The sequence below is a fragment of the Podarcis melisellensis genome, assembly GCF_964234715.1.
Source record: "Podarcis melisellensis genome assembly, chromosome: 1".
NCBI classification, from domain to species: domain Eukaryota; kingdom Metazoa; phylum Chordata; class Lepidosauria; order Squamata; family Lacertidae; genus Podarcis; species Podarcis melisellensis.
Genome location: NC_138528.1, coordinates 41,692,931 through 41,720,842, shown reverse-complemented (window position 1 = coordinate 41,720,842; position 27,912 = coordinate 41,692,931). Strand labels below are relative to the sequence as shown.

Sequence of the window (27,912 nt, the reverse complement as noted above, 5' to 3'; positions counted from 1 at the left end):
TAGTGATGGAGGGAATGGGGGTATGTGTGTGTGAAAGTACAGAGAGCCCTGGATCTTGGTATGGGTGGTGGGTGGAACTCTGTCCATGTATGAATAATATAATCACACAATTAGCTTTGCAAACAAAAATAATTAAGATTTTGAGCCCAGTTTAAGAAACATGTTTATTTTTTTTATGCTGGGATATCACTTTGACAAGTAAATGTAAAAAGATTGTGATGGTTGAGAGGGCCAGGGCAGGGCGTGACATGGCCAATGGAGAGAGAGAAAGTAAATTGCAGGATTCCATAAATATGCAAACTTGGACATCTCTGTACAGCTTTGAATGAAATACTAGCCGCTAAGGTGAAACACAAATTACCCATATCAGAAAATGAAGAATTACAAGAAAAATGTCTGATGAATTTTAAGCACACTGTCAGTGGGAAAGAGAAACATATGCTGAATTTCTGGTTTAAGGATCTTATATGTTAATAACAAACTTGTTCTCTGCGTGCCAGCTCTTCTGCAGCCAAAACTTCACCATCCACGCACAAGAGGAAGTTATCAGCAGGGGGATTAAGGTTTGCAGAAGGGCACACAATAAGTAGGAGGGGCAGACTTAAGGGGGCAAAAACAGCAACCCAATGAGGACTGAGCATGCTCAGTGGCCACAGAATCCTGACTGGCAGGGAGGTGGAAAACTGGAGGGGGGAATGGAACAGCATATCTAGGGAAATGCATGGCTGGCTGGCTGGACCCCAGAACAGAAATGTTCCACGCTGCAATACAATTTCTTGCAGGTTCCACTTGTAAATTACATTGTAGGGAAAAATTGGAGGGGAGCGCAACCACCATTATTTTTGAAGGGCTACTGGTTAGTCTTCTCTGAACGAAAGTACCCCAGATAATATTACTTTCAGCTATCTGAATACATTTTCCCTAAGGAGATTTGTTTGACTGATGGTGAAAAGAGGGATGACTGAGCTAAAAGACACCTTTTGTGTCACACCATCAATATTCAGTCGGTTAGTAGCAATGATGTTTTAGAAAAGGGTTTCCCTTTGTCTTTAAGATATCCTTTGAGCCATTTACTTCACACTTATTCCACTCATCATCATGCCTCTCCGTTTACTCCAAAACGAATTGCACTGGAGAGAATGACAAAGAACTCTTGCTTAATAATCCTGCAGTATAATAGAGAATATGGCACTGTCTAAGGAGCAGGCAGTTGAACAGCTGACACTGCAATAACATCTGCCTCTAATCCGCACCAGGTTTGCTGGCTTTGTAAAAATGCAGCTTGTTCTCATTTTTGGAAAAGTTTTATACTCACTACTCAAAATGGAAATTAATTATCCTTGCCCCTGAAATAGCAATTATTTCCTCTGAGATGTTCATTTCAGTATCCAGAGTTTTGGGCGCCAGACCGCTTGATCCAAACATCAGGCATATCTGGCTTGCTGTTTGGCAAGACAACTGGATCCTCGCCCCCTACTCCTAACCTTTGAGTTTTCCTCAAACCACTGTTTTGCTGGGATGCTGAAGCCGATGTGTCAAAGACCGTCTCCCTCAGGTCCAGCCTCAGGGTGTCTCTTTTTCCATTCAGGTGGCCTCTTTGAGTTGGACAGCAAGAACCAGCTACATCTAAATGACCTGGGCAATAACTGGCGGATTCCATGAGTTTTACGCTTGGTTCAAAGTCACTCAGGGATGTCTCACTGGAGACATTCTGAGCACTGAAAGAGCTGCCAGTAGAATAAAGGCATCTGTGGAGTTCATACATTTCAGTTTCTGGTACATTACTATTTTCTGAGGTATAATCTGATTTTTGTTGATCGGTGTTGCTTGAGGAGTGAGATTTATTCAGCAGTTTTTCATCGACTGTGCTGGCTGACTGAAGATGGTCCCAAGCTTTATGGCCATATTTTTTACATCTGCAGTCTCTGCAAGGCCTGTCCCTATGACTTTCTGCTTCATTTCCTGAGCTGCTTCCAGGTTTGTAAGGAGAAGATGTTTGCAGGGCTGGACATTGGCAAAGGGCTACATGACGCCCTGCACTCTGTTCCAGCTTCTGTCTGTCCTTTTCAGAGGAAGGATGAACTTCCATTCCAGAGCACTTGCTATCTTGGAGCTGAATGTCTTCAGATAAGACAGATGGACGATTGGACAACTTGCTTGTGGAGGTGCTGTTGTCAAAGCTGTCACTAAGCTTCCTGGCTAAAGGCTGGAGCTCGTACTGTTCATTTGCACTGTTGGATTCCTGATCTTTTTGTAACCTACTCTGCTTCTCATTTCCCCCACAGGTAAACGTTCTGTTGGAAGAGCTTGGGTCGTCCGAATAGTTTTTCAGAGCATGAGTGCAAGGCCAAATTATTTGACCGCAATTCTTCTCCGGGCCAAAGAAGCAGCACAGAGACTGGAAGAAGAAGCTCGCAAAGCCACAACTGACACACTTGATCATCATCACAAAAATGCCCAGCTTCCTGTAGGCCAGCACGGTGGCAGGCAGCATGATGACACCTGCCGAAAACAAAGCCGATGTCCCCATGACAGTGGCACAGCTCATCTGCTTCAGGGAGAAGGCTACACGGCTCAGGCGATCAGGATGCGGACACAAGTGGTAGGATATGCAGTAGTTGACCGTGAAGTCAACGGAGAGACCCACTGCTGCCGAAATGAAGAGAGACTCCACCGCGTTGAGCTGCCACTCCAGGAGGACCAACAGGCCGACAGTTACCAGAACGGTGCCTGTAATAGCTGCGGCGGAGAACAAGCTAAGAAGGACGTTCCAAGTTGTGAGCAAAAGAACCACAAATGAGATGGCTATTGATAAGCCCAGCACTACCATACTCTCTGTGTCCACGCTGTGCTGGAGATTGTAGAGCTCCAGCTTGCTGGTGAACCAGCCGTTCTGAAGCCCCATGGGGGCTGCCTTCATCTCTTCTCTTATCCAGAGGCCAATTTCATCATAGAAATGCTTGGCCTTGCTATAGTTGAAGCTGTAGTGGTAAATGGTTTGAAACTGTAGCACCAAAGCAACCAGGTTGCCCCTTTCATCAAATCTGAGGCCTAGGTCCCGAGTCTCAGCCTCGTCTCTGTTTTGTTCGATGATCATCATCTTGATGCAATGAAGGAAGACTTCTCTGCTGTATGGGAAGGAGAAGTGATTACAGCAGAGGTTGAAGCTGTGATCTCTCTTAGAGCACTGACGGCTATCCACCCACCGGTGAAATTCTTCCATGAAGCAAACGGTGGGTTTTTGTTCCAGTTCAGAGTAGTAAAAAGTCTGGTTTTTAACTTTTTGGCAAAAGTCCAGCAGCCATAGCTGAGCTTCAGAATTTTCAATAGTAAACGCTGGGTCCATCACCAGAGTGCCATTGCTCTTGGGGTTAAAGTGATCCCCATTGTCCACTGGGAGTACACCCCATATAATAGTGACGGGCATGTGCAGGTCTTCTCCTCGCTCCAGCCTTTCAAACATAAACTCGTTACAATATTCGGCATCATACCTCTCAAAGGGGTGGCTTAGCCTGAAAACCTGCACAGATGACATCTCTAGAGAAGGCAGTTTGAGCCTAGGGTTCAGGCAGGAAATGTAGGCACCCCCTATAGCCAAGGCAGTAAACCAGCAGATCCATATATAGCGGAACTTTATCACCCCACAAGGAAGAACTTTCTCAAATAACAACTTGGCAGTTTCGTGCCAGGTTTTCTGGATACGCCTGAGGATGTGGTGGAGAGAGAGAATGACACTCTTGTGTCCACTGTTATTCCAGTAGCCCTCTGGTTTATAGACACAGTTCCTTGCTAGGTAACGTTCATACAGCACAACGGTGGAAGGAAGCCAGGTCAGCATGAAGACCAAGTTCACCAGGACAGAGGTGCCCATGTAGATGGCAAAGCATCGGATGGCGGTTATGTAACTCATGTAGCTGGCGTAGAAAGCAGCACCAGTCGTCAGGCAAGATGCTAGCATGAGATACCCAAAGTGGTGCATGGTTAGTCTTACCCACTGCAGTAGCCCGGCGGATGGGTTCTGGCTCTTGCTCAGGTTCCAGAGGTCGAAAAAGACAAAGGTGTGGTTGGCACAAAGACTGCTGAGAATGACTACCGCTGTTAGGTTTACAAAAGGGAAGTAGGAGAATCTAAAGGCCACCTTGTACAAGAAATAGGAAATCATCAAGGTACCAAAGACAATAATTAAGGTGATAAAAGTAATAAAGACCGAGCGCAAATAAAAAAATATGCTTAGAAATATGGCCAGTATCGCCAAGACTGCATACACGGTATCCAGTAATAGGTAGTGCTGGAATAATGTCTGCTTAAGGCCCAGATCCATCCCAGTAATGGACGTGTAATTATCAAACAAGTCCCACGATTCAAGGTTGTTCAGGTAGATGCCCATCATGGATGCTCCTTTCATCATAGGCAAGAACAGCAGGCTGTATTTCAGGGTTGGCACTTGGTATCCCACTGTCTGTGGACTGAGAAAATCTCGGTCGACGAGGAAATGAAGAAGCTGGTAAACAGCACGGAAGCGAGTGCATTTCTCAGGGATTTTGGAGCACTGGGTGTGCTTGTCTCTTTCAGTCTTGGGACCGATGCAAGGAGGGACAAGGACACCTTTGTGATAGTCGGGGGCACACGAACGAAGGAGCACAAGGGTGTGGGAAACATCGGCTTCAGTAACCTCTAAACAAGACGACCGGTTGTACAGGGCTGCGATAAAGTTTCCAAGAGACCAACTTGGACAGCATTCGTTGGCTTCAGTACGCTGGCAGAGATTCCCAAACTCTGCATGAGAACGAATCTGGAAAAGCCAAAGGGAAAAAGTATGAATTAGGCCTGCCCCACTGCCACTTCCATTTCTGTTTTATCCTTTTGACAAATGTCTTGTTCTGAGGACGGGGACTTTTAAAGATTTTGTTCACACACGTCCCCTATTTCAGTCGTCTTTAAAGCATAGTGTTGTGTTTCAGGATGTAGCGTTCTACGGAATTTGTGGGGAGGCTTGTAGCTCAGTGGTAAAGCTGAAAGTCGCAGGTTCAGTCCCCAAGATCTCCAGGTAGGGCTGGAATATCTCTTATCTGAAACCCTGGAGAGCCTCTGCTAGCCTATGGATACTGAGCGAGATGGACCAGTGGTCTGACTAAGGCACCTCCTATGTGCCTCTCTGTGTGTATGAGAGAGAGAGAAAAACTATATCTGGAAGTAAGGATTTGACACTGATTCAGAAGCGTTAACCTGAAGTTAAAACAATCCAGGAGTATAAGTGTGTAGATATTCTTTACAGCAATACCAACCTTGTCCTGCTCCATTTGACACATGGATTGTATTGCTTTCAAGTTCCATAAGCTTCCAGCAGTTGTGGACATAAATACCAGCTGAGAATAACTTTTCCCTAAGGGCCAAAATAGTAGGTACAGTTATGTAACAGCAAAGATACCTGACAAACTACTTGGAACAAGCTCTAGACATGTGGGTTGGGGGGGGGGTGATGCTGTAGGCTGCTTTCACTGTCCTTGTATAACTCTGCTTTCCAAGGAGGTAACCATACAACAAGACTTACCCTGTTTGCTTAAACCATTGGTTACCTTAACTCACTTAAACTTGGGCTATGCCACAACTATCTAATCTTATTGATTTTCCTTTCCTGTTAACTTGGTTTTAATTGGCATCTTGTGTCTGGTCATTTATTTAATTTATTAATTATTTTATTTCATAAAATCTATACACTGCTTTATTTTTTATTTTTTAAACCCTCAAAGCAGCAAATCATTCCAGTTTATTTCCTTGGATTACCAATGTTGCACTTGTGGGTTTTTGAGGCTGAGGGATAAGAAGCATCTCTGAGTCCTTTCACTAATACTAATGCGCGCGGACACACACACACCACACAATATTGGCCAACTCTAAGCTGATTAATATTCTGCAGCCTTTTAAATGTGTCTGTGGGAAGTAGGGGGTTGTTTTGCTATTTTTTTCTTACTTATTTTCATATTTTTATCCTGTATTTTACTCTCTGAACCACCCTGAGATCTTACGATGAAGAGCGGTATATAAATTTGCTAAAGAAATAAAAGCTCTCACTTTGCTTCCCTGCTTGTAAAATAGGAAATGACGCCTCTTATTAGTTACAGATCTGCACTGAAGGTGTATCACACAAGCTGAAGGCTCTTAAATGAGTATATGGAATGAGGAAGCTTCAGAAACCTTCCATAAGGAAAATTATTTATTGTTGTTTATTGAATTTATATACCGCCCTATACCCGGAGGTCTCAGGGGGGTTCACAAAAAACGTCTTTACTTTCTTGCCTTGGTCAGTTCTGGAGGGCAATCTCAAACAAAACTTACCTGGAGGTCCACAAAAGAAGCCATCCTTTTCATAGTCTGGCTCCACCATCCTCCTTATTCTTGCTTCTCGTTCGCCTTGTATGGATCTCTGCCCTCTGGTCACGCCTATGTCCCCGTAACTAGCAAAAAAAGAAACAACATTATCCTGAACTGAGCATGGTTCTGCAACTCATCTGCATGGCTTTTACAATACAGAGCTGTAAGAAAAGCTTCTCCTTCTCCCTCCTCTCTTGCCCTTGTTCTCCGCCAGGCTTGGATCCTAGAGTATGTTTGGAGGGAACGTAAACAACAGTGTTACTTAAATAAGTTCCTGCCCCCTCCTCCTTCCTAGCAACATGTCACCTCACCCCACATTGTTCTTCCCCACAGAGAGGGTTTCCTCTTTGGGGTGTGTGTGGGGGGGAAGAGAGGTTGCAGATGAATGCAGGAAGGAGGAGAGGACGGGGGAAATTTCCTTCTGTGATGCTCCTTAGGTTCACCTATCCCAATGCTCACCCAACTTCTTCAAGCAGCGGAAATTACAGGGACGCAACACTTACTGTATTTTTTGCTCTATAAAATGCACTTTCCCCCTCCTAAAAAGTAAGGGGAAATGTGCGTGCATCTTATGGAGCGAATGCAGGCTGCGCAGCTATCGCTGAAGCCTGAAGAGCAAGAGGGATCGGTGCGCCCCAATCCCTCTTGCTCCAGGGATAGCCACGCAAAGCCCCTTGAGTGCAGCCGGAGCGCTCCTGCCTCTTCGCTCAAGAGGCTTTGCGTTGCTTTCTTGTTTTCCTCCTCTAAAAACTAGGTGCGTCTTGTGGTCGGGTGCATCTTATAGAGCGAAAAATACGGTACCAAGTGCTGACACTGTTTCATTTGGAAGGAGCCCATGGTGTGTCATGTTTGCATTTATTTATATTTATTTATTTATATTTATAAATATAAAGGCATTTATTTATATTTATAAATATAAAGGCTGGCCGTAGGCGGTGGGATACTTTAAGCCAGGGGTCAGCAACCTTTTTCAGCAGGGGGCTGATCCACCGTCTCTCAGACCATGCGGTAGGCCAGACTATATTTTGGAAAAAAAATAACGAATTCCCATGCCCCACAAATAACCCAGAGATGCATTTTAAATAAAAGGACACATTCTACTCATGTAAAAACACCAGACAGGCCCCACAAATAACCCAGAGGTGCATTTTAAATAAAAGGACACATTCTACTCATGTAAAAACGCACTGATTCCCGGACCATCCGTGGACTGGATGAGAAAGCGATTGGGCCGCATCTGGCCCCCAGGCCTTAGGTTGCCTACCCCTGCTTTAAGCACTCTAAGGGGCAGCTAAATCCACTGCCCCACATCAGGGAGAGGGTGAGAAGAGAGGTGTTTGGCATGGCCCGTCCTGCACCCTTTAAACTCGCCTGTTTGTCTCAGGGGTGAAGGGCAGTGCTCCATTGCCAGTGATGAAGTCAAGAGCCAACTGCCACTGCGCAGGAAGTGGGTGGGTAACATGGGCATAGCCAGTGTTTTTTTCTGGGGGGATGCAGGGGTACGCATGCCCCTAAACATTTTGTGAATCTTAGTATTCTCCATTTACTGTATTTATTTTCCCCGATTTGAATTATAAAAAGGAGATTTTCTTGAGTCAAAATGAGAATACCCTTAAACATCTTTTTAGAGAGAAAAAAGCACTGGCCATGCCCATGTGAAATCCTCAAAAAAATTAAATCCTCAAAAATTATTGAAAAGCATTAAAAATAATTCACTGAGGTTCTGCACCCCCAACAGAAGCCTGCCCCCCGTAATGTCCTTTTATTGAGGTTTTTTTTTAACCTGTGATCTCCCCCCCGCAAAGCTCAATAACTCCCCACCCCCCACAAAACTCCTGGCTATAATGTCTTGCTCTTTCCTCTATAAATAAGATGCCTTAGGCCAGCTCTCCAGACACCTTGATCACACCTATGTTTTATATATGCTGTAAGTTGCCCAGAGTGGCTGGGGAAACCCAGCCAGATGGGTGGGATATAAATAATAAAGTGGTGGTGGTTAGCATCATCATCATCATCATCATCGGGGGATGGGAGGCCAGCTTTTGCACCATTCAGAAGACCTAAGGAAGACTCGCTAACGATTAGTTTCCATGGAAACACATTGCCTGAATACCTGATTCACAGAAATATGGTAGGAAACCAGAAATATGGTAGGAAGCCATAATAGTTAACATCTTAGGAGACAAGCCTCTGTGCCTCTTGTGTGTTATCCCTGTGCTGCCCCCCACATTGTTGCCTCCTCCAGTGTGGAAATATAGACTACAGTCTTTTTTCAGTTCCTATTTTATGCTGTTAAGCACCATGTATATTGATGGTTCCACAATACATAACATAATAAGAAATGGGCCATTGTTCTAGAGCATGGATGTTCAACGGGTTGATCTTGATCTACCAGTTGATTGTGGGGCATTTCTGGTCTATCCTGTGATCCTGATGGATCGCCCAACCCCCCCAAAAGCTCAACAACTTTGGTTCTGGCACCCCCCAAAAAGCTCAACTTTTGGTGAAGGCCCCCCCAAAAGCTCAACAACTTTGGTTAATCCAATGGGTAGATCACTGCCAGTGTTTTTATAGTGGGAGTAGATCGTAGCCTCTAGGAAGTCGAACATCCCTGTTGTAGTCGAAGATCTGTAATCCATATCCCTGCCCCCCAAACATGTACCTGTTGTCAGTGTGAGGGGAAAGAGAGAGAATCTTCTTATAGCCTGTGTGGCTTTTCATATTCTTCCAGACGGTGAGCTTTCTGCCTATGTCGGTGTCTCGTGGCTCAAATCCCTATTTATAAATATAAAAATGTACATATTTCAAAATGTTATACAAGGGCATTTCTATTTACAATACACCATTGGCTACAGCACTAATCTAATGTGTATGTTCAGATGAGTCCTTTTTTCTGAAACGTGCAAGTTTAAGATTTCAAGACTGGATAACCAGAATTAATCCTGAGCAAACCAAGTCTGGACCCATTTTAATGAAGTGTTTCAATAGGTAAGATTACTGTATTATTTAACGAGTTCTGAAAATCTACAAGAGTGGTTTAAAAAGACGACAACACTTATAATGTTCTCTCTGTAGTGGAAATTTTACTCAACATTGATCCAGAGCAGAACTCCAATGTATAGTTAGCAGAGTAAAAACCTAAACACATTGCAGGATTCCCAAAAAATAGAGCAGAGGCAATTCATATTTCATCCAGCAGAGCTTCACTGCTACTGAAGGCAAATGAGCATAATGGTCACAAATCCAATACGTTCAGGATTGGCACTGTCCATAAGAAGCCCAGTTGTAGCAGACTTAACTGAAACTTACAATAGCTTATAATAAGTCTAAACTTTAACACTATATACAGAACACCACACCAGAAGGAAGAGAGGTAGAGAAAGTGAAACCCAGGCTCCTTCTGGCCTATTATTATAGTCAGCATGATCTTGACAGAAGAGATAATAGAACCAGTTTAAGCCAGCTGTACTCAGCTTCTCTGAAGGAATAACCCAAACACCACGAACCTTCTGCTTGTTTCTTTCACACAGAGAAGCTTCCGGAACCTTCTTGAACTAATTGGAATAGGAAAGATCTCTACACATCAGATTAATACTTTCTGTACTAAGAAATGCAAACTGACACTGTACATATTTTATTGGAAGTCTGTGGGAGAAGAAATCTCATTAGGCACCTACAAGTATTTGCCAGGGCAACTAAAGCATGGAAAGAGGGTAACCAACCTTTACATGGAAGGATACTGTATGTCCCTGAGGCAGATCATCTGCAGGAACTTACCATCAAGGGCTCAGAAAAATCGGGCAAATTTCCCACTAACACGCTCACCAGCGTACAGACCAACACGGTCACCGAACAGAGCACTAAGACAGCGACCGGCCACTCAGCAATCACTTGGGACAAACTGGAAAGGAGCGAAAGGAAAACAAGAAGCTGCCATTTCATTTCATTTTCTGTTTCATTCATTTCTCTCTGTCTCTTAGGTGGGTAAAGGGGGGAGGGACTTTTTTCTTTTAACCTTGCCAGTTAAAACCCACACTGGCTACTGGTGTGACCTGGCACCAGGTTTCAGGGTGGGTGCTGGTGGGAGCGGGTCACTGGCTCATGCTCTGGGTTCACAAGTTATTGGTTCAGATTACCTAAGCACATGGCGACATACTAGGCTGTACCTGTAACTATTCCCCCCAAGCCTTCATAGCTGGAGAACAGGCCACCTACCTGCCTCACTCTGTCCTGAAATTAGGCTCTTCCTTTAACCCCCCCAAATAAATAAGTGGCTAAAAAGTGCCTTACCCATCCCAGAATGGTTAGGGAAATGACATTAGCATGCATGCTTGGGGGGCTCTGTGGAGCAGTCCTGCGGCTGGGGGCCTGCGTCCTTTGCTCCTCGGGGGTACCTTGTTTGTCATGTCCGCTCTCCATTTACAAAGATGGAGGGGAGGTGTATATAGTAATGGAGCTCAGTTTTTAGCACCATGCACGACCAAATTATTCCATTCCTCTTGGGGTGGAATAAGGGGGAGCTGAGAGGGAAACCCTATCAAGTTATTTGAGAGAGGCCCAGCCAAACTAGCCTTGAAGTCTCAGCGTTTAACCTTCAGACCAAAAAGGCCATACATGTTAGACATCCCTGCACCCCCTCTGATGTGAAAATGGGGCTTGAAACGCAGGGGGAAGGGGGTGGCCTTGCGTGTTTCAAGCTACTAATGTGAACATACCCTAAGACAGCCTAATGGTTGATCTCTCTCACTGCAGTCAGAGATAAAACAAGTCACCACCTCTCAGCTTCCTCTTTAAAGCAGCATTTTGGAAGGGGTGAAGCCTGCAATTTTGATTGGAGCGGTGGGGCTAGAGAAGGGGAGATGTTTCTGGATTGAAATATCTCTCTCTTACACACACACACACACACACACACACACACACACACACACACAGCATTTAGTTCTCTTGCTAGGAGGAAAGAGATGCATAATGTCAGTAAGTTGTTGTTGTTGTTTAGTCGTTTAGTCGTGTCCAACTCTTCATGACCCCATGGACCAGAGCACGCCAGGCACTCCTGTCTTCCACTGCCTCCTATTATTCACCAGCAGGACTAGTGTAACAACTTGGGCGTGATTTCTCTTTGGGGTAAATGACACAGGAGTGAAACATTAGACACTCCCTTCCCCAGCACTACTGCTCCAATCAGAATTAGAACATCCTCATTGTTTTAGTTCTGAGGTGGTCAAAAAGAATGTTATCAAATGTTTCTCAAAATTCTCTTCTGATAAATTTTAGCTCCATACACACCATCCATTTAAGGCAGGGGTAGTCAACCTTTTTATACCTACCGCCCACTAACGCATCTTTCTTGATGTTAAAATTTCCTTACCGCCCACCAGTGCTCAATGGAAGGAAGATTCAGCTTGTGACGAACCCCCTACCGCCCACCTAGAATCCTGAACCACCCACTAGTGGGCGGTAGAAACCAGGTTGACAACCTCTGATTTGTTTTTTGTTTTTTTAAAATATTTATTAGGGTTTTTTATAAAAGAAATACAAAGATAATAAACAGCATTGCTCTGTTTTAACAAAATTTCATAACTTCTTTAGACTTCCTCACGTCTCCCGCTCCCACTTACATCGTTAATAAAAATTTTCAAGCAAATTATCATCTTATTTGCAATTTTATAACTACTGATTTAAATATAATGTAACAGTTCTCCAACAAATTTTTACTTCTCTTAATCTCGCTTATCGTCAAATTCCGATCCAATTTAGTGATGGCCAATTATTTATAACCAAACATCCTTCTTAACATTCCACTAAATCACAATATTTTTGTAAATAAATCTTAAATTTCTTCCAATCTTCTTCAATCCTTTCTTCTCCCAGGTCTCGAATTCTGCCAGTCATCTCCGACAATTGCATATAGTCCATCAGTTGCATCTGCCATTCTTCCAGTGACAACCTCTGATTTGAAGTATGAAGTTGCCATCAAAGAATCCCAGCAACTGTAGTTTACCCCTCACAAAGCTACAATTCCCAGCACCCTTAGTGATCTACAGTGCCCCTGATTCTTTGGGGGCAAGACATGTGCTTTTAATGGATGGTTTGTACACAGCCTTTGGCTCAGGTAATACTGAACGGAGCTACATTAGTAGATGAAAGAAGCAACAAACTGAGAAGGTAAGACTGAAAGGGACAGGTGCCAAGCCTTCTGCTTCCCTCCCTACAATGAAAATAGTATTAGACAGTTATTAAACTAGATCTACAGCTGCCCCAGCCAGTACCCATTTGCATTTATGTCCAGAGACATTTGGGGTGGCTTTTCACTGAATATTCTCTGGGCCGGGCTAACATTCTCCAATAGGTTGGCGGTGAAGCTCCCAAAAAGAAATATTTCAAAAACCGATCTGAAAATTCTTGTCAGAGGAATGTTGGCCCTCCATCCAGTCCCTCTACCTTTCACTGAATTTCCCTATTAACATTTTATTTGTATTATGCTGCATCTGTCAGAGGAGCAGCTTGGTAGAGGATCTCTAGCTGAGGCAAATAAACAGTGTCATCACTTGGAAGATGAAGAGGCTGTAGCATGCAGAAATGAAGAGATGAGACCGATATCATGCAGGGAGTCAAGATGCTCAACCCAGCAGGCTCAGCTGAATGAAAGCACTTTTCTTTTTCTTTTTTGGAAGGCTGGTCCCTAGCTTCTGTATCCCAATGCCTTTAGCTACTAGTGTTAGCTTTAGGTCACTAAATCCATTTCAGTAGATATAGGCACAAATTAAGAAGTTAGCATACGCCTGCTTCACAACACAGAAAGTAGTACATATCTTACACACACACCATATTTACATGGTAGAAACACCACAGGGAGCCACTACTGTCTCCAACTATCTGATGTACATTCGTGTGAAACACTTGTGATGTGGGGGAAAGAAAATGTTGACACTTCACGTGTTATGTTGAGCATAACGGGGCATGCTAAATGTCGAACGTGCAAAACAGTGCAACGTGCAAAAGAAGGCCATACATGCAGAACAACACGGCAATACCTGGTTCGAGTGTGATATGGGGAAAGCTCTCTGGAAGGCTAGATTTTCCTTAAAGCTGCGGAGTACATCTCTTGCAAAGCGGGCTGGGTTGGGGGGAGCGGGGGACAGATGGGAAGCTCTTAATGAGGAGCTGTGAACCTACTAATGTAGCTGCAGCTCTTTGCCTGCCTGGGATGTCACCAGGAATAATACATTGCCTCGTTCCTAATAGCAGGGTGTGAGGAGGAGGAGGAGACATGATGATAGGGTAGAGAGATTGATTGTAACCTACCTCTTTGGCATCCTGAACACTTTGTCATGTCTGTAGGGAGAAAGATATTCATTGGCTTATTAATTTCAGCCCAGGCAGAAGTCTCTGTTCATGAGAGTGTTAACCCTTCCAGGCAGGCAAAGGACAAAGTCACAAGTCTGGGATGCAGTACGAGGCAATGAACCCTAAATAGCATGGTTGGGGAGGTTGGCAGTTTGGGTGATGATGGACTTGGCTGTCCCTGCAGCTTATGGGGGTCCTCTGCTGACTTGGTTCATTCAACCAGCAACCAAGCTGAAGCATCTAAAACAGTGGGAGGGAACTTATGCCTCTCCAGGCAACTTTGGATAGCAACTTCCACCAGGCTCAACCAGCACAGGCGACAGCAAGGGATGGTGGGAGTTTGTGTCCCTTGGCAAAAGACTTGGGCTCTCAGCTGGGGAATCCCTGAAAGTTTCCTTGAGGAATTCAGCGCACAGTCCCTGCATCCACTCGGAATATAGGTTATAAGTTTCAAAAGGCACAATGGCAGAATCTAGGAGTGAGAGCCTTTGTGGTGTAACTGCCTTGGTCGCACTGGTTGATGATCTCTGGCGGGCTTAGGACAAATGTGAAAGCTGTTTCCTAGTTCTGCTGGATCTATCAGCGGATTTTGATACAATTGATCATAACATCCTTCTGGACCATCTAGAGGAGTTGGGAGCTGGGGGCACTGTCATACAGTGATTCTGCTCCCTCCTCCCAGGCCGTGTTCAGAAAGTGGTGGTGGTGGATGAGTGTTCAGACCCCTGGGCCCTCACTTGTGGGGTGCCTCAGGGTTCCGTCCTCTCCCCCATGCTTTTAAACACCTACATGAAGCCACTTGGAGAGATCATCAAGGGGGTTTGGGCTGGGTGTCCATCAATGTGCGGATGATATCCAGCTCTACCTCTCTTTTAAATTGGAACCAGTGAAGGCAATGAGGGTCCTTTGTGAGTGTCTGGAGGCGGTTGGAGGATGGATGGCGGCTAATGGATCAAGGTTGAATCCTGACAAGACAGAAGTACTGTTTTGGGGGGACAGGGGGTGGGCTGGTGTGGAGGACTCCCTGGTGCTGAATGGGGTAACTGTGCCCCTGAAGGACCAGGTGAGCAGCCTGGGAATCATTTTGGACTCACAGCTGTCCATGGAGGCACAGGTCAATTCTGTGTCCAGGGCAGTTGTCCACCAGCTCCATCTGGTACACAGGCTGAGACCCTATCTGCCTGCAGACTGTCTCACCCAAGTGGTGCATGCTCTAGTTATCTCCCGCTTGGACTACTGTAATGCACTCTACGTGGGGCTACCTTTGAAGGTGACCTGGAAACTACAACTAATCCAGAATGCGGCAGCTTGACTGGTGACTGGGAGCGGCCACCGAGACCACATAACACTGGTCCTGAAAGACCTACATTGGCTCCCAGTGCGTTTCTGAGCACAATTCAAAGTGTTGGTGCTGACCTTTAAAGCCCTGAACGGCCTCAGCTCAGTATACCTGAAGGAGCGTCTCAACCCCTATCATTCTGCCCGGACACTGAAGTCCAGTACCGAGGGCCTTCTGGCGGCTCCCTCATTGCGAGAAGCAAAGCTACAGGGAACCAGGCAGAGGGCCTTCTTGGTAGTGGCACCTGCCGTGTGGAACACCCTCCCACCAGATGTCAAAGAAATAAACAACTACCTGACATTTAGAAGACATCTGAAGGCAGCCCTGTTTAGGGAAGTTTTCAGTGTGTGACATTTTAATGTATTTTTAATCTTTGTTGGAAGCCGCCCAGAGTGGCTGGGGAAACCCAGCCAGATGGATGGGGTACAAATATATTGTTGTTGTTGTTGTTGTTGTTGTTGTTGTTGTTAGAGTGTCGGGGAGAGACCAGGGTTCAAATCCCCACTCGGCCATGAGGCTCACTGGGTGACCTTAGGCCTGTCACCTACCTCACAGGGCTGTTGTGGGATTTAAACAAGGAAGTGGGGAATTGTGTTTGCTGCCTTGAGCTCCGTGGAAGAAAGGTGGGGTGTAAATGTAATAAAATAAATAAATAAATAAGCAAGCAAAGAGGTTGTACACACCTCTCCAGCTGTACTTATAAAGATGCCATCAAGTTATCCTGTAAGTTCAGCGTCATGCCTCCGTTGACACTGGCACAACCTCGGTTGACCCATATAGATCAGGTGAAGTACAACAAGGTTGTTGTACAGGTGAGTGAGTTTGTACTGCCAAGGGGACCTCTCATAATGGTGGGAAAGAGAGGCATGATCAGGAAGGGCAAAGAATTAGCAAAGCCAGACTACAGCCATTAAGCTAGAGCAGAAAGGAATTTGTTCAGCCGTTTAGAATTCAAATGCAACTTAATTTTAAATGATCAAATTTTGCTTTTGATCTTAAAGTGCAGAGTACAAATCAGTTCATACCCTCTGTGGAGCAATGCACTAGGAAGAGAGCTCTTGCACAAATGCTGCTCTACGTGTAGGAGAAGGACCTGTGGGAAGCAAAAGTCAATGGCAGAGAACACGTGCAGAACAGAGCATGCGGGAGGAGAAGCAAAAGAAGCTGCAAGGCGCTGGATTGTCATCTTAGATCCTCACTTTCCTTGAGGATGAATTTTAAGGCGAGAATGCTAAGTATTCTTGGTAGCACCAAGGGGAGGGTGTAAATAAATAAATATTACTTTTCCAGAGATGATATTGTACAGATTGAGAACAACAACCAAAACCAAATCTGAAAGTATCCAAAACTTGAGAATAGTGAAAACAAGATTCAAATCGGGAGGCTCATTCATTAGAAATTGGGCAAGTAAATCTGAATTAGAAGAATTTGCTTCAGAATTTTGTTAAGAACACATGTGCGTGCATATGCACATGCACACAGAGGAATAGCAAAATCCATTCAAGGAACTTTAAAAGCAGAATCCTGCCGTTTGAGGACTGGGTGGCCACTTGCACATTAGCCAAAAAGGAAGAAACGCAAAATGCATCACTACAGAATTATAAGAGAGGGTATGGATCTGCCTATGCTACTTTATATGTAGAGATTCAAATTCAGGCATAATTACTATAATCTATATAGAAATTTAACACACCCCACTATTGTGAAGAAGGTGACCTCAGGTGACTTAGTCCTCAGTTCAGGTGCTGATCCTTGCTGCTCTTCCTTCTTTTAAGTTGGACTAGGATTGAGGAGCCCTTCAGAGAGAGGAGCCCTTCCAGCACACATGCCTTCCCTAAGACTCACATTTCACACCATGTCTGAAAAACCAGGGCAAACTTTCTGGAGTTGCAACGTTATGAAAAAATGAATTGTTAAACTAAAACACTATGGCTGGTCTGTTTGTTTTCTTGAGGAGAAAACACACAAAGGACAAAGCCGCAGTAACAGCTCACAAGAGAGAGAGAGCTGCATATAATAGAAGCACGACATTTTCATGGCGATTTAGAGGGAGGTTGAACTCCCAAGAGTGTATTCAGATCTTAAAAGTAAGGCAGCAAACAGCCCTTAGACTGGCCTGGAGCCAGAACGAGGATCGTTAAGTTTCAGCTTGTAAAGGAGTATTAGCATCAAAATTAAGTGACTATTGCTTTTATGTTACTAGGTGCCTCTGATAAATGAGCAAAGGGGGAAGTGTTTTAAAAACATGGGAGTAAGGCAAGCCCACAAACCCACTTCACCCCCTCCCAAAAACTATGCTCGGGTTTGCCACTGACTCTGCACCCAACTAGGGAGCAGTAACCCATCCTGGTTACCTAATGAGTGTGCACATAGAAATAAAGGAAGCTGCTTTGCATTTGTCCATCTAGGCTCACATTGTCTGTTCTGACTGGCAGAAACTTTCTGGGGCTTTCCTTCACCTGCTACCTAGTCCTTTTGTGAGCTGAAGAAATGGGGGGTTGCATGCAATGCACATGCCCCACCGCTAAGCAATGGCCTAAAGTGCCCACTGAAAAGCAAAACGCATAAAGAGGATTTCAGAGGCACATGGTGCTCCACAGAGCAAACCAAGACTCTCCATCTCCTTATCCCTTGATGAAGGAGGCGGTGTAACCTGTTACAGTCATCTGTCCTCACCTGACCGTGACGACATGGTGTTGCACTGGCCGTATCTGCTGCTGGTCATGGGGCCACTGTTTCCATCTCATGTCCGCAGCCTCGTGCTGGGGAGTTGATGACGAATCCCCACTGGAGTGATGGGAGCACAAGGTCGCCCTCTCCCCATGGCCTGGCAGGGGAGGCAAGGCGTAGCTGCTTCTGGCTTCTTGCTGGTTGCAGTGGTAATACAGGTGAGGCTGGAAGGAGTCCTGGGAGCCAGAGGGCACCTGCCCGTTGGATCGAGTGGAGATTGGGGCATGCATATGGCTGGAAGAGGCCTGGTGGTATCTCGCTGAGCTGGGAGAAGCATCAATGGGGCAGTGATGGACGGGGCATCTCCGTTCCCAGGAGCCTCCGCTGGAGCTCGGCTCCGTCTTTCTGATCTCCGGCACATTAAGACAACTTTGACAAAGCTCTGGCTTCACTTTCTCCCTGCGAGAAGAAATGGGTTTGCTTTTCTTTATTGCTTTCCCATGTAAAATGTATGCCAAGAGGCATTCATTGTCTCAGCAGTCACAGAGAGGAAGTTCCTTATGTGAATAGTAACCAATAAAACACTGAAATGGCAACAGAAGAACAGAAGCAGCATAAAAGCTTTTTAACAAAGCAAAAAGATTATCCCTCAAACGACTGCCTGTATCGGAAAGTTTTCCACCTGTGATACTGTGGCATGCCACCCCAATCTCTGAGCAGTGCGAGGTCCCGGGGGCTCCCGGCGCTTACCCAAGGTCTGTGTTTTCTTTTGGAATTAGGCACAGTAGAGACTGTGATGTCTTTAGGATATATGGATTATTTATACATAATATACAACCTGAGCCTACAATGGACGGGTTCAGAGCATTAACATCCCAAAATTGTCATGTTTCTTCCATAGCAACAAACCTTGGATTCAAACAGAAATCAAACATGACCCCCATCTCTGTTTTCTGCTTCGCTTCTGGCCCACATCACCATAACTCAACTCTGCTTCATCCATCTAATTATTTGCCCCACCCATAAAGGAGTCCCACCCGTTTGCCATCTCACACAGAGTCCCTTTCCTTTGTTTCTCTTAATGGCCCATCACCCAGGTGATCACCTCAACACAGGAAGCTAGCCTGGCTTATATGTTACACTTGCTGGATCCAGGTGTTAGAAGGATTACACATACTGTACAACCTACTTTCTCCCCCCCCAAAAAAACCCCTCATAACAATAGTTAAGAGATAGTACAAAGAAAATAGAAAGTTTTATGACCACTGAGTATTCCTACAGATGAGATGGAGAATAGATAGAGCTTGGATATTCATCACTACAATCCATTACAATGAATATGAAAGAGAACTATAACACACTGATAGGAATAGGCACCTTGCAGATTAATGAATTTGTAGACACTTTTTAAAGCCCTTTATTGCACTTTAGAATAAGTGTACACATGGCTGTGCGTTCGTTTTTACTATGTACTTAGTGTTAGATTTTCTAAATTATTGTTAGATTTTCATAAAATACATTGAAGATGCTTTGACAGCCATGGGCCAGAGAACAGGGCTTCCCAGGCTGATTATAAAGCTTGGGCATTTTCATGGGGGGGGGGGAATGAACCTTAAGGAAGCCTGCTTGTCAGGGGTGGCCTGTCCTGCTTTACCACCTGAGGAATGGTGCCCCCACTCCATGCCACCCCCACCTTTGCTGCCACTGGGATGCCTCCCCTCTCTCTGAACTTGGCGAGAACTGGGGCAGCAATGATGCATAACAGAACGCTTCCCTCTTTAAAACTTGACTGGTAGTTTAAACCAACAATAAAAGGTAAAGGGACCCCTGACCATGAGGTCCAGTCGTGGCCGACTCTGATGTTGCGGCGCTCATCTCGCTTTATTGGCTGAGGGAGCCGGCGTACAGCTTCCAGGTCTTGTGGCCAGCATGACTAAGCCACTTCTTGCAAACCAGAACAACACACAGAAATGTCGTTTACCTTCCTGCCAGAGCGCTACCTATTTATCTACTTGCACTTTGACGTGCTTTCGAACTGCTAGGTTGGCAGGAGCAGGGACTGAGCAATGGGAGCTCATCCCGTCGCAGGGATTCGAACTGCCAACCTTCTGATCGGCAAGCCCTAGGCTCTGTGGTTTAGACCACAGCACCACCCGCATCCCCTTAAACCAACAATACCTGCTAGTCATTTTCAGACAAAATTTTTTAAGCATTTCATTCCGTGTGCGAGGCAGGAGAGGGACCACAACCCCTCCTGATCATTCAGGAGTCCCGCTTGGATGGGTCACCTATACACCTGCAGCTGCTTGGGTTGGGTGCAGCCTCCCCCCCTTGCTGATGTCTGTACTCAACATCTGAAAATCAGGAGTGGGGCATTGGGGCATTCAGCATTGGGGCAAGGTTGCCCCACTTTCAGATCACATTTTGAGAAAATGTGAGCTTTTTGTCTGGAAATCTGCATATAAGCCTTGAAGCATTTTCAGGACCTATTTTTGTTTCCTTAATGCAAGTTTCTAGTTCTCACAGTGGCACAACAATGCTAAGTTATTGTGGTATGTAAAAAGTAGCCCAAACCCATAGACTTTCAGCCTGAATGCTTCCAAATGGGTATCCATTCTTTTAAGAGTCCACATGTGAGTGTAAACATTTAAGAATAAGAACATTATAGAGTAAGTGAAAAGTCCACATTTACTTACAGTACTCCCACACCTGCCCGATTGAAAATGACAAGCCAATTTTCTTAACTGTGTGCTAAGGAAATCTGTAGACTCATAAACATTTTTTGCTATGACCTTCGATGACGAACAGGAAGACCAGCACTATTTGTTAACAGTGATCCAAGTTATCACTTCATATGGGCGGCACATCAATATGATTTTCTAAGGAAAATATTAGATGCCAGGCATATTTAACCAAGAGAAATTGGTATCTTCAATACACTGCGATACTGTCAAATTTAATTCACTGATGGTGATCCAAGGACAAAGTAACAAAAGGAGAGATCTGGATGGGCAGTGAGATTCCTAGTCATAGCACATAGAATGTATATTCAGAACTGTTGAGGCTACAGTGGGAGCAGAAATGTCCTCCCATCCATGGAACAGTAAAAGCCTGCAGCTTCAAAGTTATGGTCTGACAGCTCTGTTTTTGTCTAGACCAGCTGGATGCAACCAAGAAAGAAACAAAAGAGATATTCAGCAAAGCAGACAGCAAGGAAGAAAAGGTGGGAGCCAACAGCTCTAATTGTGTATCACAGCTGCTTGACTGCCACCCCTTATTTGTCTCTCCTAGCACTTTCATAAGCCAATGTAGAGAAGATACCTGATCTTGACCAGAATCCAGCAGGGATAATTGGAAAGAGGGGAAGAAAAGGGATGCAATCAAACATATAATAATCAGAGTAGTGGGGCTGGTGTGGAAGCATTTGCTTGTTGTTTGTTCTTCTCCCCAGGATCGAGCTCAAGGCAAACCAGTGGCCGACTGTGCAAAGCACTGATTGGCTGCCACCTGTGACATCATGAGCCTCCCGTTCTTCCAAAGTACAGAATATCAAAGCAGCTGATCATGACAATATATTAGGCATGATGGGGATGAACATTCCATAAAGTATGCACCTCTGCTGAGATCGTCCTCCTTCCCCATCAACTTCCTTACTTCAGGAAAATGTTTTTTTGAGGATCTTTGTGTACCAGTGTGTGTGTGTGTGTGCGTGTGGAGGGCACTCACCCAGAAGAACGTCTCCGTAAGGTATGCAGCCTGTTGAGATTTTGGTTTTTATAGGTTAGGGCCAACACTTAAACAGTGCCCTAAACAAACTGGAAAAGAATGCATCCCCCCCCCCCCAGTAACCAACCTTGCGCACTCTTCTCATCTCATTCCCACAGAGTGCCACATTTTGAATTAAGTGAAGTTGTTAAACACTCTTCAAAGGTAAGAAGGATGGCATATATCATGGTGGCTAGGGGGTTCTTGGACTTGGGGGTTACAACTGTCCACTCATTTCCAGATAAGTTGGATTTCTCACCATTAATCTGGAACAGAACCACATTGGTTAATGCCAACCATTAGGCAGAGTGAGATGGCTGCCTCCGGTGCTTGGGCGGGGGGCAGCAGCAAGGCTGGGGGACAAAGTGTGTGCCACACAGCCTCTCCTGCATCCCCAACTCCTTGAAAGATTGTCTCAATGGGGTCTCAAAAAAAGGTAAGTACATAAAAAGGGAAGGCAGGCGAACTAATGCCAGTGTACTGGAAGAAGCAAAGATCACCAGTGTTGAAGCAATGTTTCTTCAACATCATCTTTGTTGGACTGGTCATGTTGTGTTGATATATAAACACAGTATAAACACTGACAACTGGGAAACACTGGCCTGTGAGCCTTTACCAAAGGTGTCATGAGCTTTGAAGACACTCAAAATCAGGACGTAAGGGAGAAATATACTAAGAGGAAGGCACGCTTGGCAAATCCACACCTGGAAACCTATGTTCCCACTGTGGAAGGATGTGTGGATCCAGAATTGGCCTTATGGACTCACTGTTAAGACTGTGTTCATGGAAGACAATCTTATCAGCTACGAGTGATAGAAGAAGAAGAAGAAGAAGAAGAAGAAGAAGAAGAAGAAGAAGAAGAAGAAGAAGAAGGTGTCCTCACCCTTGCCAGGTGGCCTAGGAGGCCTCAATAACTAAAGATAGCAAAAACATCAGAAAGGTTCAGGAGAATGAACAGGTTCTCACTCCTCCTGCCAATCAACCAGTCCAGGTCATCCACCCAAACTAGGCTTAAAGGTGGCCTAATAAGAACCAAGTTAGCTGTCATCCGGAGGTTTCTAGATCTGTACCACCATGGGCTGCTCAGTCACATGACCAAGAAATGGTAAACTAGAGACTGGCACCGCAATAGTAAATTGTTCAGTTTTAGGGGTTCCAGTGATTACATTTGTTTGTTTGTTTCACATGAATATTTGATTGTTTCATTAAATGTATGTACCGCTGGACTGTTGAAAAAACTCTTGAAAGAAGTTTAAAATCAAAAGCCTGACAAAACACCCCACAGTTCCTCATCTGGTATCTGCCTATCTCACCCAGGTATTATGATTTCAATTACGCTCATGATTAATTTCAATTTTTTACCCAGCCTTCACCACAAGGCCCCATACAATATTACACAGTTTGCTTTCTTTATATACCGCCCTTCGTCATAAAATCTGAATGCGGTTCACAGCATTTTAAATTACAGCCACAATAATAGGGTGTGTCCTAAATGTATATATCCCAGGCCACAGTAAAGAGGTGCATCTTCAGCATTTTTGATTGTAGAAGCTCAAAAAGGTGAAACCTCCGGCTCATTCCTGAACCCTCAGCTAGCATTTGCTTGCAGCCCACAAAGCTGCTATTATAACCAGAAAGGGTGGGGTGGAGGGCTAGAATCACACCAGCCAGTAATACAAAGGGATCCTGTGGCTATATTGTAAGACAACACTAAAAGCTGGCAAACTTTTCTGTCTAGTTTTTCCTTTCCCTTCCAAACTGGCTTCCCTCTGCAGTGAGACTCTAAATCAAATATTCAGGTTAGCAATTATTTCCTCTAAACAAACAAACACCCTCTCTGCTGACCAATGATTTTGCATTGTTTGCAAAGTTTCTAAATAGGCTTTACATATTTTATTTTATTTTTAAAAAACCTGGGATTAACAGTAAAAGCTTTCTTAATGGAATCTTGTAATGGGGTTTTAATAAAGGGTTAGAACAGAATGATAGACTTCTGGAGTCAAGAGAGTACAATGCCTAAAACAGGAAGGGTAGAACATGGATAGAGAAAATGTGATTTCTTCCCATTCAGACACTCAAGATACGGTGGCTATAGTTTTGATAAAGAAATCAAGGCTGCATCTGTTCTGGAAGAGACATAAGAAGGAAGACACTGCATCTTTAAAACGCATCTGCCACCCACAATAAAGCTGATCATTCTCATTTTCTATATAAACAGATGCTTCTAATGTACAAAATAGTAAAGCAGCTAAAGACATAGTATAAGATAGTTATGGTACAATGCTAAACTATGGCACATGTATTTTATCCTCCCACATCTCTTGTCAATAATGCCTCTTTGTGAGGGACCTTTTTCATCTCGCACAGAGACCTGTCAGTATGCAAATAATGGTGAGATCAGCAGGACCCCATTACGTCATTGAGGAAAGGTGAGTGTCAGAAAACCTCTGAATATTTTTTTTTTGCTGAGCATTCCACAAACAAGTCTGTAGCTGTAAATCAGCAAACAGAAAATTTGAGGAGTGTGCTGGAGGCTGAGCCAGCAATGACATCATTTTGGAATGAGTTCACAATGACATAGCTTTGGACATGTCGAGATTTAGGGTTCTATACTTGCCAGCCATAAATGCGTAGTTCAGAGGCAATGCGTTTTATTGAACCTTTTTGTATAGAGTGAGAATGAAGCAAGTGTATGTGTTCCACAGAACTCTTTACTAGGCTACAAAGTTATATATAAAGACAGAGATAGAATATAGAACCCAGTTTGAGGGAATTGGCTAGGAAAAAGGCCATGGGCAGAATCTTATTTGACTAGAAAATTTCTTAAACAGTCAATGAGATATGCGGAAAGCAAAATTCTAGAGCCTATGGTTAAAGTGCGACAGCAGTTGGTTCAGAATGAAGTGGTCCATGAGGAACTAGAACATGCCAACAAGGACATATTCCCCAATATTAGAAAATCACTGGCTTCCCATTTCTTCCCAGGCCTGTTGTGTTGATTTTGACCTATAAATTCCTATACAGCTTGGGGTCAGGATTGCCTGCTCCCATATGACTGTCCCTGCTGTCTCAGTTAAAGTGGGAGACAACCATGGATAGAGCCTTCTCAGTGGTGGTGCCCAAGTTGTGGTATTTGACTGACACCTATTCTCATAACCTTAGGCACCAGGTGAAAAACAACAACTGTCCTATTCTCCAAACCTTCTTATTCAATGGTTGTACTGCTTTGATGTAATGTGCTATTGCACTTTTACTTTTGTTTTGTTGTCTCTTACATTTATCCTTTATCCTTCTTCAATTATTGTAGGTTTGTTGCTTTGAATCAATTGGTGTTCAAACCTTCATTGTAAACCACTTAAAAGCCACTTTGTTATTGCAATTGGGAGTTAGAAATCATTGCTGACCTGATGCAAATCACCAAGAGATCTACCAGTGGAGCCTGATCCATCTTCTGCCCACCTGCCAACAGCTTAAGCCTATCTACTCAACTAGGTGTATGATCTCTCATGCTCCAGAGAGAGGAAAATAGTTTTTGAGATGTTATGGAACATAGTTTGGGAATCCTCCCTGTTCCCAGCCAGCTACAGTTGAAGTACCAGTCTAAAAATGTAAAACGCCTTTAGCATGTTTTGCTGACAACACAGTGTATATGCAAATTCCAATAGGCTATAACGTTTTCTCACTAGAGCTCTCAACTAATTGCACTGCTTTTCAAACAAGCACTCCATCCATTAACTTTAAATACACTTGTGTGTTGCAAAACCACAATGCAGGTGCTTTCATGGGCATCTTGAAAGAACAGGTGTTTCTCTTCACTGTGGTTTGACCAAGAAGAGCGGCTAGGCTTTGTTAAAGCAAAAGCCACCTTTAATTATGGTATTTTTCCATGTATAAGATGCCCCCTATTGGGGGGACTCAAAATTAAGAAAATGGGGAGAGATTGTCCCTGTGTATAAGACCACACCCCCTTTTTAACATTATTTTTTAGTAAAAAAAAACCTAGTCTGATACACAGAAAAGTACGGTATGTCTTTTTCAACCAATGTGGGAATGCCTTGAAAAACAACAAAGTTCAAGGGCTATTATTGTTGCAGAAGATTCACATATGTGGCTACTGAACACAAGAAGAACCCTGCTGAGCCAAACCAAAAGTCATCTGGTCCATCCAACATGCCATTTCCATATCTGGTTTACAACACAGGGGCACAGGCAGCTGCCTTGTAATGCGCCAGACCATCTAGCTCAATATGACTGGCAGGAAATAATCCAGGAGTCCCGTCCCCCCCCCCCCAGCCCAGCCTAGCAATGTCAAGAATTTAACCTGGGGCCTTCTGCAAGCAAAGCAGATGCTCATCCACTGAGCTGTGGAAAATTCCCCATTAGGGAATTTTCAGTTGGACAAATAGAATTTTAACGACTAAGAGTCATCACTTGATCCATCCTTCCTGAATTCTGAGATCACACTGAGCTCAGCTCAAGCACTCTAATGGGCATGGGTGGCATCAGCTGCCTATGGTTCCTAGTTAGAAGGAAAGCCATCATTGCTCCACTTGGAAGGCCAGTTTGGGTTGCAAGCCAGTTAATTCCTCTGCATGCTATCGTTTCATTAAATCCATTGTGGAAAGCTGGGTGCGGAACATCTGCTTTACACATCTTCCTATGTTCCTAAATAAGGGAGGGAGCAGGCTGATCAGGCCCTACCTGCCTTCAGACCTTTGATTAATTGGGGTGGGGCGAAGTTAATCTGCAATTCAGTCTGATTCAGTCCATGAAAGAATTGATCAGCGTTTGCATGCCTCCCTTCGAATTTAAACCTATCCGTGTTGAATATAAACACACACCTACCTCCATGGCCCGTGAAGGGAATCCAAGACGAAGCTCTCCTTAAAGAGAGCTTCCTTAAAGCAATGTTTCCTAAACCCACGTCCCAGCACCCTACTGATTTCTTCCTCTAAGGCTATAGTTAGGACCTCTTCTTCTGATAGCGCCTGGTTTCATTCCCTTGCACCCTGCGGGGGTGGCGGCAACTTGAATAAAATATTGGGGGACCCCAGGCAAGTCCCGACCCGCATAATCGATCACAAGACACGGTGCGCGCGCGCGCACACACACACTATTTGAATGGCATCGCCCATCAACTTTGGGGCGGGGGTTTGGCCCTAGGAGTTGGCTCCAATTTCAAAGACACCCCCTCCCCCTTACGCGGCAGATATATTTCTAGATCACAGCATTTGCCGTTATTACATATCCGGCACCCTCGGATCAGCGGGTATCAAAGCCACAGTGTATTTTAGAGAGGGCGAGAGATCGAAGGCAGTCCAGCCCAGCTTTGGCTCCGCCTTCTTGGAAACTGCGGAGCGAGGAAAGCTGGGCGAAATCTTGCCCTGTCGCTCCTTTTGTTCGTGGCGCCCCAGCAGAGGGCTCCTCGTAGTCGTTGCTTTCCCTCGATCCCGAGCTTCCGGGCGGAGGAATCCTCTCCCGGACAGAAACGACAGCTCCTCTTCGCGGATCGAGGGCGACGCGCGTCCCTTCAACCGAGGATCAAAAGGCGCCCCGCAGCGTGGCTACAGATGCGCCGACGGGGATCCTTTGCCCGCGCAGGCAGGCGGGCAGGCGCGTCAGCCCCCTGGCTCGGGTGGGTCTCCTTTCCCGGAGCATCACGAGGGAGATTCGAGGGAACCGCCAAGCCGTCGCAGAGCAACGCCTTCCCGCGGCGGATCCCAGAACAATAGGGTTGGACCTCGGGGACACTGCCGCGCGCCTTCCTCCACCCCTCGCTCTGCAAGGCCAACTTTTCGAGGATCAGCAGCGATGTGGCCTGCGGCGGCGATGCAACCGGGTGGGGTGGGGTGCTGGAAAAGCAGAAAGTCCCCCTCTTCCTAACCCCGCACCCCACCCCACCCGCTCCACTCCGCCGCCCTTCTCCCACCTCCCATCGCCCAGGGGAGATCGGCTCCATTGTCTGGGAAAGGAGCGGGAGGTGCAGGGGACGGAGCGCGCGGTGGCGGCGGATAACGGAGCGATGCACCTCAAGGACACCCCTGGAGGGTCAGGCAAGGAGGAGGAGATGGGCACGCGGCGTTTCCCCGGCCGATGGGCATCCCCCTGGAGGCTCGCCTTACCTGGAGGTGCATCCCGCTGTCTCCGGGCGCCTCGCCTCTGCTCTGTGGCCGGCAGCTGCCTCCCCGTCCAGCGACTGGGAGCCCGCCGCGCCCTCCATGGTCCTCGCCGGCGCCGTGGCCTCCTGACCGCAAAAGCGCCGCCTTGGTGGGGAGGGCGGAAGGCGCTGTCCGCAGCTCCGCGGTGCTGAAAGCGGCTGCTCCCTCGGCCGAGAAAGCGCGTGCGCTAATCCTAGGAGACTCGGCTGGGGAGGGGACCGGGCCGAGCCGGACACGTGGTCCAATAGCAGCGAAGGGAGA

General features: G+C 45.5%; 2 protein-coding genes across 3 annotated transcripts in view; one reads left to right on the top strand and one right to left on the bottom strand.

Moving 5' to 3' along the window:
- LOC309356018 (prolactin-releasing peptide receptor-like) overlaps positions 1–7,898 on the top strand; it is a 247,944-nt gene extending 240,046 nt beyond the window's left edge. The window contains exon 3 of the transcript XR_014162685.1: positions 7,847–7,898. The gene's annotated coding sequence lies outside the window, so the exon portion shown is untranslated. The remainder of the gene's footprint in view (positions 1–7,846) is intronic.
- DISP2 (dispatched RND transporter family member 2) lies at positions 62–27,912 on the bottom strand. 2 transcript variants are annotated; one of them, XM_081886438.1, is made up of 8 exons: positions 27,616–27,911; positions 17,735–18,187; positions 13,678–13,707; positions 10,150–10,273; positions 9,035–9,147; positions 6,337–6,455; positions 5,286–5,383; positions 62–4,792 (listed from the first exon to the last, which is right to left on the bottom strand). In XM_081886438.1, exons 1-8 carry the CDS (start codon positions 27,711–27,713, stop codon positions 1,382–1,384), a joined length of 4,446 nt encoding a protein of 1,481 aa, XP_081742564.1. In that variant the 5' UTR covers positions 27,714–27,911; the 3' UTR covers positions 62–1,381. The 2 variants fall into 2 exon arrangements, with proteins under 2 accessions (XP_081742564.1, XP_081742565.1); XM_081886439.1 differs by lacking the exon at positions 13,678–13,707 and having other exon boundaries at positions 27,616–27,912.

Coding starts and splice junctions, on each gene's coding strand:
- DISP2 (XM_081886438.1), bottom strand. CDS start 27,713: ATGGAGGGCGCGGCGGGCTCCCAGTCGCTGGACGGGGAGGCAGCTGCC. Junction 10,274..13,677: donor GTGTTCAGGATGCCAAAGAG/GTAGGTTACAAT, acceptor GCTCCTTTCCAG/TTTGTCCCAAGTGATTGCTG. Junction 6,456..9,034: donor TCCCCTCACACTGACAACAG/GTACATGTTTGG, acceptor TTTTTTTGCTAG/TTACGGGGACATAGGCGTGA.